The sequence below is a fragment of the Natator depressus genome, chromosome 1 (genome assembly GCF_965152275.1).
Source record: "Natator depressus isolate rNatDep1 chromosome 1, rNatDep2.hap1, whole genome shotgun sequence".
Classification (NCBI taxonomy): Eukaryota; Metazoa; Chordata; order Testudines; family Cheloniidae; genus Natator; species Natator depressus.
Window position 1 is genome coordinate 67,540,225 of NC_134234.1, and position 16,581 is coordinate 67,556,805.

The 16,581-nt window shown below is 41.5% G+C and overlaps 1 protein-coding gene across 1 annotated transcript in view; it reads right to left on the bottom strand.

Annotated features, from left to right (window-relative positions):
- DIAPH3 (diaphanous related formin 3) overlaps positions 1-16,581 on the bottom strand; it is a 541,978-nt gene that overhangs the window by 271,484 nt on the left and 253,913 nt on the right. The window contains exons 17-18 of the mRNA XM_074961715.1: positions 15,817-15,912; positions 11,676-11,770 (exon numbers count right to left, since the gene is read on the bottom strand). Coding sequence (XP_074817816.1) covers positions 11,676-11,770; positions 15,817-15,912 — 191 coding nt within the window. The remainder of the gene's footprint in view (positions 1-11,675; positions 11,771-15,816; positions 15,913-16,581) is intronic.

Genomic DNA, 16,581 nt, shown 5'->3' on the forward strand with positions numbered 1-16,581 from the left:
GATAAATTGGAGAGAGTCCATAGGAGAGCATTTTAATAGAAGATTTAGAAAACCTGACCTACAAGGAATAGTGAAAAAAGTGGGCATGCTTAGTCTTGAGAAAAGATGACTTGGGGGGGGACCTGATAACAGTCTTCAAATATGGTAAGGGCGGTTATAAAAAAAAAGGCAATGGTCAATTGTTTTCCAAGATAAAAGTAATCAGCTTAATCTGCAGCAAGGAAGAATTAGGGGGAAAAAAACTTTCTAACTATAATGATAGTTAAGCATTGGTATAGGCTTCCAAGCATTGGTATAGGTTGTGGAATCCCTGTCATTGGAATTTTTTTTTTTTTTTTAACAGTTTAGACAAGCACCTGTCAGAGTTGACCTACGTTTACTTCGTCCTGTCTCAGAACAGGGGGCTAAACTAGATGACCTCTCAATGTACCTTTCAGTCCATTTCCATATATTTCTGATTCTGTAATTATTCTTAGGAGTCCCTTTGGGTAGCGATGACCTGAATGGGTTCTGCTATCTGCATCAGCTCTGGTTTGATTAATCTTCACTGTACTTATGTTTGTGCATACATCCCTAAATTGCTTAGGACTGACACAATGCCTAGTTCTAGCTCATCAGTAGAGCAATGTCCCTGGGAAGCCCTGTTTATGTCCTCTTTAAAACGGTACTTCCTACTCCTATAGTTGCAATTAATAATGAAACAGGACTTCTTTTATATACTCCAGTCTATCAGACTGAAAGAGATGATTAGAAGGTCTGGAGGTCTCCTTTGGATTCATAGCCAGTGTCTTTGTCTTTTTCATTCTCTCTCTCAGAATCAAGTAGTCTCTACATACTTCTGTACAATGATTCTTCAGTCCATCCCGTTAATGGTCCTTCAGCTTTAAATCTGACTATTGTTGTTCCTCTGTCAGCTCAGTTTTCCATTAGCGATGAGGAAGTTACTAACCTTCATAGAATCATAGAATATCAGGGTTGGAAGGGACCTCAGGAGGTCATCTAGTCCAACCCCCTGCTCAAAGCAGGACCAATCCCCAATTAAATCATCCCAGACAGGGCTTTGTCAAGCCTGACCTTAAAAACTTCTAAGGAAGGAGATTCTACCACCTCCCTAGGTAACGCATTCCAGTGTTTCACCACCCTCCTAGTGAAAAAGTTTTTCCTAATATCCAACCGAAATCTCCCCCACTGCAACTTGAGACCATTACTCCTTGTCCTGTCATCTTCTACCACTGAGAATAGTCTAGAACCATCCTCTTTGGAACCACCTCTCAGGTAGCTGAAAGCAGCTATCAAATCCCCCCTCGTTCTTCTCTTCCGCAGACTAAACAATCCCAGTTCCCTCAGCCTCTCCTCATAAGTCATGTGTTCTAGACCCCTAATCATTTTTGTTGCCCTTCGCTGGACTCTCTCCAATTTATCCACATCCTTCTTGTAGTGTGGGGCCCAAAACTGGACACAGTACTCCAGATGAGGCCTCACCAATGTCGAATAGAGGGGAACGATCACGTCCCTCGATCTGCTCGCTATGCCCCTACTTATACATCCCAAAATGCCATTGGCCTTCTTGGCAACAAGGGCACACTGCTGACTCATATCCAGCTTCTCGTCCACTGTAACCCCTAGGTCCTTTTCCGCAGAACTGCTGCCTAGCCATTCGGTCCCTAGTCTGTAGCTGTGCATTGGGTTCTTCCGTCCTAAGTGCAGGACCCTGCATTTATCCTTATTGAACCTCATCAGGTTTCTTTTGGCCCAATCCTCCAATTTGTCTAGGTCCCTCTGTATCCTATCTCTGCCCTCCAACGTATCTACCACTCCTCCCAGTTTAGTATCATACGCAAATTTGCTAAGAGTGCAATCCACACCATCCTCCAGATCATTTATGAAGATATTGAACAAAACCGGCCCCAGGACCGACCCCTGGGGCACTCCACTTGACACCGGCTGCCAACTAGACATGGAGCCATTGATCACTACCCGTTGAGCCCGACAATCTAGCCAACTTTCTACCCACCTTATAGTACATTCATCCAGCCCATACTTCTTTAACTTGCTGACAAGAATACTGTGGGAGACAGTGTCAAAAGCTTTGCTAAAGTCAAGAAACAATACATCCACTGCTTTCCCTTCATCCACAGAATCAGTAATCTCATCATAGAAGGCGATTAGATTAGTCAGGCATGACCTTCCCTTGGTGAATCCATGCTGACTGTTCCTGATCACTTTACTCTCGTCTAAGTGCTTCAGGATTGATTCCTTGAGGACCTGCTCCATGATTTTTCCGGGGACTGAGGTGAGGCTGACTGGCCTGTAGTTCCCAGGATCCTCCTCCTTCCCTTTTTTAAAGATTGGCACTACATTAGCCTTTTTCCAGTCATCTGGGACTTCCCCCGTTCGCCACGAGTTTTCAAAGATAATGGCCAATGGCTCTGCAATCACATCCGCCAATTCCTTTAGCACCTTGTGGAGTAATGATCATTCTTCAAGATATGTCCCCCTCTGGGTGCTCCATTGTAGTGTCCCTATGAGTGCTCTTGCATCTCCGCACTGCTGATTAGAGAACTTTGATAGCAGTGTCCATTTGGCCTGCACATGTTGTCCCCCTTCATGCTTTGCCACGAGGCTAACCAGCACTCTGTGAGCAAAGCCCCTTCAGTTCCTTCTCTATTGCAGAGTCTTTGACAAGAACTCACAAGAAGAAGGGAGGGTCGTGGAGCACCCACAGGGACACACATCTAGAAGAACCATCATTACTACACAAGGTGAGTAACTTCCTCCTCTTCTTTGAGCAATGTGCCAATGAGTGCTCCGCTGTAGCAGTATCCCAAGCAGTATCCCTAATGAGAGGCTGGGGCTTCAGAATGATGTCTGTTATGGATGACAATACTGCGGAGCTGAAGGTAGTGTCAGAAGCAGAGTCCCCAGTAATCGCATAGTGTTCTGCAAAGGTATGCACAGATGGCCAGGTTGCTCCCTGCAGATTTCCGAAATTGGAACATTCTTGAGGAAGGCAATAGAGGAGGAAACTGACCTCATGGAGCGTGTGCAGATCCTAGATGGTGGTACTATGTTATGAACCTGATAGCAGTATTTGATATAGTTTGAGACCCATTTGGAGGGTCTCTGGGATGACACTGCTGCACTATTAGACCTTTCCACAATGGAGAGGAAAAGCTTAGGAGATTTCCTAGAGGCTTTTATCTTGTCCAGGTAAATGGTCATGGCTCTCCTAACATCTAGCGTGTGCAGTATAGCCTCCCTGTTATCACAGTGATGCTTAGAGTAAAAGGTTGGGAGGTGAATCAACTGATTTATGGGAAAAGACGAGGTCACTTTGGGGATGAACTTTGGATGTGGCCTGAAAGTAACTTTGTCCGGAAAAAATATTGTTTAAGGGTGTGCGCCATCAGTGGTGTTATTTCCCCTACTCTTCTTGTCAAGGTGCCTGCCACCAAGAAGGCTGTCTTCACAGACAGGTATGTGAGCAAACAAATAGCCATGGGTTCAAAGGGCAGCCTAGTCAGGCTCTTTACTACTATGTTTAGGTCCCATGTTGGGGTAGGATGTCTGTGCTGGGGGGAAGAGCTTTACTATACCCTTGAGGAATCACTTTATGGTTGGCTATGAGAGCACTGAGTATCCCTCTATTTATTGATGGAAGGCTGCTATGGCCACTAGGTAAACCTTGAGTGAACTAAGAGATAGCGCTGATTTCTTGAGAGGCAGTATATCATCGAGAACCATTAGGAGAGTAGTAGATGTCAGGGAAATTTGTTTGGAATTACACCAAATTTGAAACCTGGTATACTTTTGCAGGTAAATACAACAGGTATCCAATTTCCTACTGTGTAGTAACCACTTCCTGTATGTCCTCAGAGCAGGATCTTTCTATGCGCTGGAAGTGTGAAGGAGCCAGGCCTTGAGTAGGAGTATCCACAGGTTGGGAAGGAGAACATGTTCTTCGTTCTGCGAGAGGAGGTGTGGAGTGTGTTGCAGAGATCAGTGGGCACACTGCCAATTGTGACAGGTAAGGGTAACACGTTTGTCTCTGCCAGGAAAGAGCAATCAGTATGACGTTTCCTCTCTTTCTTTATTTTTAACAGGACTTTCACTAGTAGAGGGAATGGGGGAAAGACGTATAGAAGGTCCTTGTCTCACAGAAGGAGAGCGTCCCCTAAGGAGTGTTGTCCTAGTCCTGCCCTGGAGCAGTAGCATGGACATTTCTTGTTCAGGTAAGTGGTGAACAGGTCTATAGTTGATGTCTCCCGCCATCTGAATATGTTAGGTAGTACTGCTGAGTTAATCTCCCATTCGTGGCTGTGTGGGAACTTGCAGCTGAGACTATCCGCTATCATGTTTTGTACTCCTAGAAGGTAGGCCGCTGATATTGTGACGCTGAGAGAAATGCACCAGTTCTATAGATTTAGTGCTTCTTCACAAGGAGACCACAATCAGGTGCCTCCCTGGTGATTTATATAGTACATGCATGCTATGTTGTCTGTCAAGACTCTTGTGTGTGTTCCTCTGATTAGCAAAAGGAAGTTGGTGCAGGTATTCCTGACCGTTCTGAGTTCGAAGAAGTTGATGTGATGTGAAGAGATATCTCCATAGATGATCACTTGCCCTGTGACTAAGACTGTTGAGTGTGCACCCCACCCTATGAAGGATGTGTTGCTGGTGAGAAGTAATGATGGGGAAGTTTGCGAGAAGGTGATCCACGTGCAGACATTGCTGGGTCTTTCCACCAGTTCAGGGAGTGTTTGACTTTGGTGAACAGTGATAGAGGTTTGTCTAGTCTGTCTCTGTTCGGCCTGTAGACCAAGTTAAACCACAGCTGGAGGCACCTCATGTGAAGTCTGACATGAGATATCCCAGATGTGCCTGCAGCCATATGTCCCAGAAGTTGGAGGCCATGTCTGGCTGATATTTGAGGGCTGCTTTTTACTGCCTCTATGAGCATGGCCAAGGTGTGGAACCTGTGCTCTGCGGCTGAAGTGCCCTTGTCTGTCATGAGTCAAGATCGTCTCCTATGAACTCTAGGTGCTGTACGGAGTGAACGTTGAATGTTGGACATTGATCTATAGGCCCAGCTCTGTGAAGAAGTCTACAGCAGTTTGGGTGACCTGGAGGGCCTCGTTGAAGCAGTGGGCTCTGAGGAGACAATCATCCAGGTAGGAGTAGATTATAATCCCCTGGGAGCGTAGGTGAGCTACCACTTTGCAGAGGACCTTGGGGAATACTCTCTGAGCCGATGAGAGGCCAAAGGGGAGTACTCTGTATTAGTAATGATTCTGGCCCAGGGTAAAACAGAGGAATCATCTGTGGGAAGGTAGGATCGATATGCAGAAATAGGCATCCTATAGGTTGAGGGCCAAGAACCAATCTCCCTGTTCCACAGATGAAATCATTGCTGCTAGTGTGACCATCCTGAATTTTTGACCTTTGACAGATTTGTTCAGTGCTGAGGTCTAGTATGGGTCTCCAACCTCCCCTCTTTTTGGTTACCAGAAAATAACAAGAGTAAAAACCTTGGCCTTAACTTGGGCTTGAGAAAATGAATCACTGGCCTCTTACGCACCAGGGAAGGCACTTGGCCACATTCCCATGAAACTATTTAAACATTTTGGCCACATTCCCATGGAATACAGCCCAATTGGAAACCCATGCAAACACTTCTCCCTTGAAACACCCAATCAATTCAATATATTAGCCTTCACAGCATAGTACTCTGCACCAGAGTATATATCCATTTTAAAGTCTGTACCTCTCCCATCAAAAAAAGGGATGGCACTGGTTTCATCCTACACTGAGATAATGTGCCTATCCGCTTGAAAGTGACTGTATAAACACTTTTGGGCATCTTCTAGTCTCAGGTTGGACAAGAAAGGGCTTACTGGCAGCTGGGCAGCACAACTTGGGCTAGTGACCCCCGAATCAGCTCCTACTGAAGCTCTTGCCTCTCTTGGACAAGATGACAGTCTGGTTCATCTTCAAAAATTGAATCTATGCTTGTTGAGTTTCTTCCTGTTGTGGTGCATCCTGGTTTAGCTGCTGCTGCTTTACAGTCAACCATTTCAGAACTTCCTCTATTTTTCTCCTTTTTGCAGTATGACCAGAAATTCCACTATTAGTATCAGATGTGAATGAAATAAGTCCCCATCATTTCTCAATATAGTATAATACAGACAGACAAGTTTGGCATCCAAAACTCACACCTTACATGGGTACTTCTTTATTCTTAAGAAAAAAATAAACATAAATCTTAGCCTTAACTTCCTCCTGAGCCAGCTGTTTCTGAAGATTTTCCCCAACAGATGTTCATGAGGTTCTCAAAAACTACTATGATCACCACTACAGAAGAGCCTACAAATAAAACAAAATAATAAAACTCTCCTCTGGCTAACCCTATGCCATCTACCTTACCTTTAGACACTATCTTTTATCCTTCAAAGCCTGCACTAGTGAAACTCACGTGGCCTAGGGTATGTCGTCACTACCTAGTCGGATCGGTGGGCAGCAATCGATCCAGCAGGGATCGATTTATCTCCTCTAGACTAGACGTGATAAATCGACCCCTGAGCGCTCTCCTGTCGACTCCTGTACTCCAGCACTGCAAGAGGAGCAGGCAGAGTCAACAGGGGAGCAGGAGCAGTCGACTCACCACGGAGAAGACACCACGGTCAGTGGATCTAAGTACGTCAACTTCAGCTATGTTATTCACGTAGCTGAACTTCCGTAACTTAGATCGATCCCCCCCCCACAGTGTAGATCAGGGCCTAGTGAGTCTATATCTCTCTGAGATCCTAGACCTGGACATCCTGTCACAACAAGGAAGACACATGCAGATGTTAAGGATCTCTAATTTGCCCACATTGTCCGTGGAAAGTATTTTCATTTACTGGTTCAGTGGTTAAATGTAACCAACTTTGCAAGTCAACACAAGTCTAAGAACTTTAGCACTTGAGGGATGACTTAGTTATAATTTAACCTTAAGGGCAAAAATGTATTTTCTTCTCTTTATTTCCCCTCCCATTTTTGGAGGGAGAGGGGGGAAAATAGAAGAAAAACAATGTTAATGTTTAAATAGTTCAAAATATCCTTTCGGAGTTTACATCTCATTAAGGTAGGTGGTTGAGAGGAAGACTAGGTTTGTTTCTGTTATTTATTGGCAGGAGTCAGTTTTTTGCAAGACTGGGTTATTTCAGTAGGAGCACATTCGTATTTTTTGAGACAGATTTTCAAACAGAAAATTATTTACTGGTAGCTCTTTCTCATAGTCTCCTCTTCTCTCCTCCTGTGACAATGGATAAACGGCAGACAGCAGAGAAAAACAAGATACACAATAATAAAGAGGCAGAGCACATCACCCACTGGGAAGGAGGGTGGAAGGTAGGATAAGAAAAAGAGGAGACTATGACAAACAGCTAAGTAATTTTCCCTTTTTGAATGTCTACCTTCTCCTATCCTCTGACAGGGTATTAAGAGAGACACAGTGCACGTATCAAGCAGTAAACCTAGGAAGCAGAGCTACCTTACTGTGTCAATAGCAGAACCCTGCAGCCAAAGAAGGCATCCTGGGAAGCAGAGATAAAGACTTACAAATAGTGAGGAGACAACCACATTGCCACCTTACACAGCTTGGAAATGAATGCTCAGCATTCACTGCCCATGAAGCAGAAAAGTCTTTCATTACATGGCATCTTGCAAGTTGGGAACAAGGCCATCGCCTCATTACACATTGTGAGAGCACAACCTAAGACCAGGACCTAGCAATACAGGAAAACCTCAGAGTTACAGACACCTCGGAAATGGAGGTTGTTCATAACTCTGAACAGTGTCTTCACCTCCTACCAGTAAGTGGCTGCCTCACGGGTGTGGGTAGGGACAGGAAGCCCAGATGTGGCTACCTTCAAGATGCAATACAGGCACAGTACAGTATTTGCCCCCCCCCTTTTTTTTTTGGTCCCCACTGCTGCCCGATTGCTTATTTCCAGTTCCACATGGTGTCCAATTGACTGGTCAGTCCATAACTCTGGTTTTCATACCTTTGAGGTTCTACTATAGTGATTTTATCTGCAGTCTTGCCCCGTTGCAACCCTCAAAATAGACAAACAGTTGCTTTGACATTCTAAAGTCAAGAAAGGAAGAACACACAACATTCAATAAATGCTATCTCTGAACCTCAGGATGGTGGGGAGAGAGATGCCAGGACGAAGAGAGGAAGAGCAATGGGTTTGTTCAGGTGGAGCTAGGTACTCTCCTTGGGAACAAGTTCAAGAGAAGGCTGAAAATCCGTCACTTTTTCTGGAAAAAGGTGACAAATAGACTACGTAAAGAAGTTCAACTTACTCTTCCGTCTGAAATCCCTGCAACACTAATGGCTGTCCTAAAGGAAAGAAATCTGCACTAGGAGCTCAACTGGGGGTTGCATTAGAACCTGCAGGATGTAGATCAAGTCCAACTGTGGAATCTCTTGATGAATCACTAGTCTGAGTCCCTTTTTGAATACTAATGGAAGAAAATCTAAACCACCAACTAGTAAAAAGGCAGGCAATAATGGTCTGATGTCACATCAAGCCATAGAGAACTTGCAGATCAGAATAAATGAGAGAGGCAACAAGCAGCTTTCTGTTGCTCTACTGACAGTCCGTCACCTCAGCCAAGAAACCTCCCTTTAAGAAAGACTTCCTTCAAAGAGCATGCAGCTACCCTGAGATGAGGGTGATGGCAAAGCACATGGCTTTCAGAGAGCAGGTCTAGCATCTTGGGAAGTGTTCACAGGAGAGTTCACTTCTAGGCCTGTCAGATCTCAGACCAGCAGCAGTGGAGTTACTATGAAGCTAGGAGAAAGAGTTTTATCCTGTCTGACCTTTTTCACCACTCTCAGTAGCAGGGGAAGCAACATCTGACTTTCCCATTTCAACGCCATAATAAGCACTGCAAAGGAGAGTGAGGGCTTGGAGGGGGTGGGGGAATCTGAAAATAAAATAAGGACACTTGATGGATACCATTAAGAAAAAAAATGAAGTGTCTTACACTCTGGCAATGGCCTCAAAAATGAAAGAACTGAGGCTCTGTTCTCCCTTAACAGTTTCTGACTGAGCCAGTCTACAAGCATGTTTTCACAGCACTCCAGCACTATTGCTAGAAGGCAGGTTCTAGCCAAACACCTAAAAGCATTACCTCTGAAAGGAGGGGAGCAGTGCCAGTACCTCCTTAACAGATGGCAGAAGCCATCACTGTCTGATTGTCACTACAGACAAAGAGAAGGATGTTCAGGACCTGGGGCTCCCAAATTAGAAGAATAAGATGGGAGCTCCGTAGCTCAAGAAGCCTGACATTCCCCTCACATTCTTCCATGGGTCAAGACCTGAGTTGACAAATTACCTGGATACACAGCCCCAATCCAAGAGACTCATATTGGTAACCACACAGAGCTGGGGAAGAGGCAGGAAAAAAGGTGTGGAAGGAGAAAACCACAACTTTAGAGGTCCAAATTTACATAGGAATAATAAGGTTTCTTCCAGTGAAGAGAGGGCAAAAGGAAAGACTGCCAGGGCCAGAGTCACTGTCCTGTGAAGGTGAGATTTATGTATACATCACTTCTCTCTTGCTGCTAGTATGAGGTACCATAGTATTATCTGTTAATTCAGTGTCTTACAGCAGGAGAAGAAACACACAATGACAAGGAAATGATACACCCTTTAAAAATATTGTATATATTATATATACACACACTGAAGAACACCACTTCTGAAGAGAATAACTTTACGATAAGTCTCTCCATCCTCACTTAGTTATCAGATTGGCTCCCATCCTCAAGAGAAATGGCAGACTCCCAAGTATAGTAGTTACAATGAATGCTGGTCTATGGTATACATTTTACATACTACATTTTTACTGAAGGATAAAGTTGAAAACAATTGAGCCAAATCAACCAGGAGAAAGAATTTAAACAGAATAATGAGAATGATAATTGGGAACTGTTTAAGAACATTATACTAGATTCCCCAAAAAAGCCAAAATTACGTAGTCAAGAAAGAAGGTTATACGGATTTTAAAAACAGCCTCATTTAGAGGGGATGTAAAAGCAGCTATAAAAAATAATCATTGTTAAAAAAAAGCATCTATACATCTGAGACTGACTTATTCAACAAAAGAATTTTTTTCGAACATACTGGTCACTGCATAAACTAATAATAATGGGCTTCATACATGCTGACTGCCGCAGGAAATGCAACTTACTTGGTGCTACATTAGTTTGGAGAGTGCCCTGAATCAAGAATTTCTGGTATGAAGTGAGTCAAAAGACCTATTTGATGGTATGTTGGAGCCCTCCTCCTTAAGTTTCATTCTTGGATATACTCCTGATACCTGGAGGTTAGCTGGTAACAAGGTGGCATGGTTTAAATATGTAGCTTTCCTTGCTAAAAAATTATTCCTGAAAAAATGGAAAAAAGTTGATCCCCACCAAACATAGATTCCTGGCTCAGTGATATGGCTGACCTCACAGCTAACAAATAACTAGCATTCTGCAGAAGGGGAATGCCTAAAAAAATCAAATCAATTTGGGCTGCCTTTTTAAAAGGTCTATGATTAATACAAATCCTGAAGAAAAATATGTCCCTTCCCCTCCCTTTATCCTAACCCTGTAATTACTTCATGTATTATGATTAATCAGGTATTTTGTTATATTTATATATATGAAGATATATATCTCCATCCACACACGCACGCACATTCACACACCAAATACAAAAAAGGGAAAGTTGATAGCTTCTGATTTATATTGATTGCTAAGTGTAGAAAATTGATAAGGGAAGCAAAAGGACCTAAGAAGAAATCTCTGGCCTGGAATGTTAAGGACAATAAGGAGGAGATTTTTCAGTAGCAGAATTGTTAATCATGACACAGAGAAGTCAGAAGTGTTCAAATAAATATTTCTGTTCTGTGTTTGGAAGATGATGTAGTCCTATTATATGATGATGAAATACTTATTCACAATACATAAGTATGTCTACACTGCGCAGCCCTTTCAGGGTAGAGTACATACATGGCTAGCCCCTCCCCTCTCTGAGATTCTTTTGTCCCCAAATAGAACTGTATTGATTTTCTGCTTTGAATAAAATGCTGTGTAATGTGAAGTGCTGTACAATTACACTCCAGGGAAGCATTCACAGATAAGCAGCTGCTGAAGATTTCTGAAGGTAGGATCCCCGATCAAGTCAGCTCGAATTGAAAAGCAAAATCTTTTTCTGCCTAGTTCATGACCAGGAACAATGTGACAGATTTGTGCAATACAGGTGAAGGTAATACAGTGTGTTCCACAAAAAATAATTTTGCAGGTATGGTAGAAACAAAAAATTATTAAATATTGGTTTATCTGTCTGAATCCATACATAAAGTAGAGTTGCATTCTGGATGCTGGTAATAAGGAAGCAGATACTAAAGCAGAATATAAATTAAAGTGTTTAGATAAGATTTATCTGCTCTGCAAATGTAAAAAAAAAGATTGAGTTTTGTTTGCTTACTAGAAATGCTAAGAGACTAATTATGCAGCAATGATTTTCCAGCTGAATAATTTGTGTTAAGAGTTTTTGTCAGTAACAGGTTTCAGTTTAATGAGACGCTTACACTGAAATATTGGTATTTAAACCGCTTGTCAATTTACATACCTGAATCATGGTCTCTGCCAGCTGTGTTTCATCTACTTCCAATATCATCATTTTGATTTCCTCATAAGGCACTCGGAAAGAACCAAGGAAAATTGCTAGAACAAAAACATAATACATAATGAATGGAGATGTAGTAAGAAACTGATCTTTCACTCTACTTACAAAATAAACACTAAATGGATTGTAGAATTCTACAGGCCACCCAAACATTGCATATGATAATATAGATAAGAGATATAACTTTTTATGCAGATTTTGAAGCTTTTATAATTTTTAGTCTGGCTCTTCCAGTCCTCTGGCAGATGAATTACTGCATCAACAGATGCTGCAGTAACGATAGCAAGTGAGACAAAAAGAGTCCTTGCTCTAGGAGAGCCACTCATCATTTATTATATTATTTGTACATGTTTCCCCTTTACTGCATAGGAATCTCAGCTCTTCCCCCCCCCCCTTTTTTTTTTTGAGAGAGAGAAAGAGAGAGAGCGCACTATCTTTAGCGAAACCCCTGCAAATTGCAAAACAATCACATTCCTTGAATAATACTTTTGTTTGTTGTAGTATAACAACTGTCCAACATTTTCTTCATAAACAGTATTTAATAAGTAATTTCTCATGGACCAACTCCCCTCCTAATTCCACATCTTCTCTTCAACCTTCCTCATCTGTTCTAGTGATTATCATTATTATTTTACAGCACCAGATGGAGTATTAGGCACCTCACTATAAAAATAAGACAATAAATCTGTGCCCTGAAATATCTTAGTCACAGATATTATGCAAGAAAAGGGTATCAAAACAGCAGAAAGGGTAAGAGTAATAGACAACAAATGGTAAGATTATGCTGTTACTCAGATAAGTAGAGAGGAGGGTGCATCTTAAAGGCAAGGACACAGTTTAAGCTTGATGTTGGGAGACAGTGGCGTTCCTCAAAGAGGTAGTTGATGTGGCCAGAAATCACACCTTTGCAACTGTTTTTGTGTGGGCTAGGTGTGGAAATATGAGTGTTGGAAATCTTGGAAAGGGAAAAGCTAGTACTCAAGACAGGAGACTGACAGCTTGGATGAGAATTTTGCTGTCTGGTCAGAGAGAAGAGGTTGCATTTTAAAAATATTGTGCAAAACCAAGAGGCAATATTTGGATACAAAATAGATGTGAGGAGAAGGAAGAATAAAGGTTGACCCTCAAGTTATGGGCCTGAGTAAGAGGAAGGATGGTGGCATTGAGAAAATTAACAGAAAATGGGAGCATATAAAAGGCTCCAGAGATTTAAAAATAGGTGCTCATGTTTTGGCCATAGAGACACTCCCCGACTTACGCAATCGTTCCGTTCCGGAAAGCCTTGCGTAACTCAAGTTTTGTGCAAGTCGGAAACATATACCTGAACGTTACGCCAAAAAAACAAACAAAAAACCCACTCCGATTTCTAGCTTACGGAACTTTTTCTGTAAGAGCGAATTTGCGCAAGTCGGGTCTTGCGTAACCCGGGGAGTGTCTGTATTAAGTTTAAACTGTTGATGGAGCATACAGGAGATATAAAAAAAGGCAGACTGAAATGCAGGTTTGGATGAAGGAAGACACCTAGTGGAGAATATTTGGGATGTCAGCATAGAGATAGTAGTTGAAATCATGTAAGTGGAAGACATCACCCAGCGAGAGGGTACAAGGGGAGGAGAAAATTAGTCTCCTAAAACTGCTGCACTCTTCTTGGCACTAGTGAGGTCTCAGCTAGACTCCTGTGTCCAATTTTGGGTGCCACACTTTAGGAAACATGTGGACAAACTGGAGAGAGTTCACAGGACAGCAATAAAAATGGTAAAAGGTTTAGGAAACCTGACCTGTGAGGAAAAGTTAAAAAAAATGAGCATGATTAATCTTGAGAAAAGTTGACTGTAGGGGACCTGGTAACAGTCTTCAAATATGTTAAGGACTGTTAGAAAAAGAGGACTGTGATGAACTGCTCATGTCCACCAGAGGTAGGACAAGTAGTAAGTGGCTTAATATGCAGCAAAGGTTAAATATTAAAAAAGACCCATCTAACTATAAGGACATTTAACTACTAGACTAAGTTTCCAAGGGAGGTAGTGGAATCCTCTCTCAGGGGTGGCTTAGGTATATTTGGTACTGCCTCAACACAGTCCATGTCTCCCTCTTACACATCACAGCCATCAGAAATTCTAGCTCCAATTTGTTATTAAACAAAGTAATTTTGGGCAGAATACTTTAACTGCTATAAATTAGAGTTGTCAATTAATTGCAGTTAATGAATGCAACTAACACAAAACAAATTAACTAGGTTAAAAAACTAGTTACGATTAATTGCAGTTTTAATTGCACTGTTAAACAATAACAAAATACCAACTTAAATGTATTATAAATATTTGTGAATGTTTTTCTACATTTTCAAATATATTGATTTTGATTACAACACAGAATACAAAGTGTACAGTACTAGGCATATTATTTTTATTACAAATATTTGCACTGTAAAAAAGAAACAAAACAATTGTATTTTTCAACTCACCTCATACAAGTCCACTCAATCCTACTTCTTGTTCAGCTAATTGCTAAGACAAACAAGTGTGTTTACATTTACGAGAGATAATGTTGCCTGCTTCTTATTTACAATGTCACTTGAAAGTGACAACAGACATTTGCATGGCACCCTTGTAGCCAGCGTTGCAAGGTATTTATGTGCCAGATATGCTAAATAGTCATATGCCCCTTCATGCTTAAACTTGTAAACTCTACAGTTATACATTATTTAGTTTTGGAGTGCAGTTGTGTAAAAATAATAACTCTAAATTTGTAAGTGGAACTTTCACAATAAAGAAATTGCACTACAGTACTTTGTATGAGGTGAATTGAAAAATATTCATGTTTTACAGTGCAAATATCTAATAAAAATATAAAATGAGCACTGCACACTTTGTATTCTGTGTTATAACTGAAATCAATGTATTTCAGAATGTAGACTAACATCCAAAAATATTTATAATAAATTTGAATTAGTATTCTATTATTGTTCATCAGTGCAATTAAAAATGCGATTAATCACAACTATTTTCTTAATTGTTTGACAGCCCTACTATATCTACCTATGATTCAAAACTCTGATAGACCACAGAAAATTTGGGCTGAAGCGTTCCAAAATTTTGTCTGAGGCTGACACCCAGCATGGAAAATTCATCCCAACAATTCAAGTTTTGAAAAGGCATACACAATTAAAAACAGATTCTTATACCAGGTCAGCCTGGTAACACTATAATTAATTTTATCAAGTTCATATTAGGACAACATTCTGCCAAACATATTAAGTTTCTGAAAGCTGATTGCTGGATAAGGATTATGAAGAAAATATTACCAGCCATTTAAAGGCTCTCTTTGTTCAGGGAACGTCTGAGCAAAAAGATGGGTCCTATAGCGTTTATTTGCACCACAGAATTAAATAAATTAGAACATCAAACCACCACAGCCCTGGCTTCTTGCCACTGACCATTTGTTCTTTACAATTTATTTTCTAATATTTTATCTAGTGCAGCTTAGATATTTTAAGTGACAGGTCTTCCACTTTACAAATCTATTCCTGAGAAATCTCCTGAGACTATTTCCTTTGTATTCAACCTAAGTTTCCTTTCTAAGTCCCATTAGTCCTAATTATAAGCTTCACACAACCATAACATGGGAATACAGATGTACCACACACTCTCCTTCTCCTCACGCTACGTTGTGACAGCTGCAATTAACTCTATTAATGCTAGATCCCTCTCTCTTGATATAAACCAAAAGAAGGAAACTGGCAGGACATACTTCATCAGGGGACCTGAACTCTGAATTACTCTCCCATCCCTTTATCTGGAATAGTCTGAATTTGTTGATTATTGAGACAGACTGCAGGGAGAGCGAACCAAAATACATTTTTGGTATTATATTTTTAAATAACTGATGGTGCCCAAAGCTTGAGTATGGATGATTTGTATTATTCTCAATAAACACACACATTGAAAATGTATTAATTGAAATTAGCTTGAATTTTAGACTGATTATTAAAAAATCGTCATTTGAATAAAATATCAACACAAGACACCCAACAAGTTCTACACAAATAATTTTAAAAGTTTTGGTTGTCATCAAAATTGCTTACAGAGGTTCTGTGCAATCTTCGGGTCTAAGACTTTTAGTTCTTTGATTCGTTTCTTAACGGATTTCTTTTCTTCAACATCTTCCTCCTCCTTTTTTACTGTAAAAGTAAAGAAAACAAACATTTATTCACAGTATCAAATGTAGAGAACAAAATTCCTGAATGGAAAAAGCTCTCCAAGTCAAACCGTAGACAATTCACTATGAGAAAGAAAGTGCAATTGAGGAATGAACTTCCAGGTATATTTTGTTTTGCAATTATTACTCTTGTGTTTTCTTCAGTGGGACCAAGGAAGACAGCAGCCTTTTCAACATATTAGGTTGAGATATGGTTGATAGGTTTTAATTATTTCTCTTTCCTCCTTCAAAAACAGGCATCTCAGATTAACTTAATCATGCCTTGTCCTACCTTCAGTGGACATGAAGAACAATTGATCATAACACAGGCGCCGGCTTCCTCTGGGCCCTGGGGTGCTCAACCCTGCACTCCACCCCAGGCCCCACCCGACCCCTTCCCTCAAGCCCCCACCCTGCCTCTTCCTGCCCCCGCTCCACCTCTTCCCATCCAGTTCCGCCCCCTCCTCCAAGAGCATCCCATCCCCACTCCTCCCCCATCCCTCCCAGCACCTCCTGCATGCCACAGAACAGCTAAACATGGCAGGCAGGAGGTGCTACGGAGGGAGGGGAAAGAGTTGATCAGGGAGGCCAATGGCAGACAGAAAGCATGGGGGGAAGGGAGGGAGGTGGGCGCTAAGCACCCACTAATTTT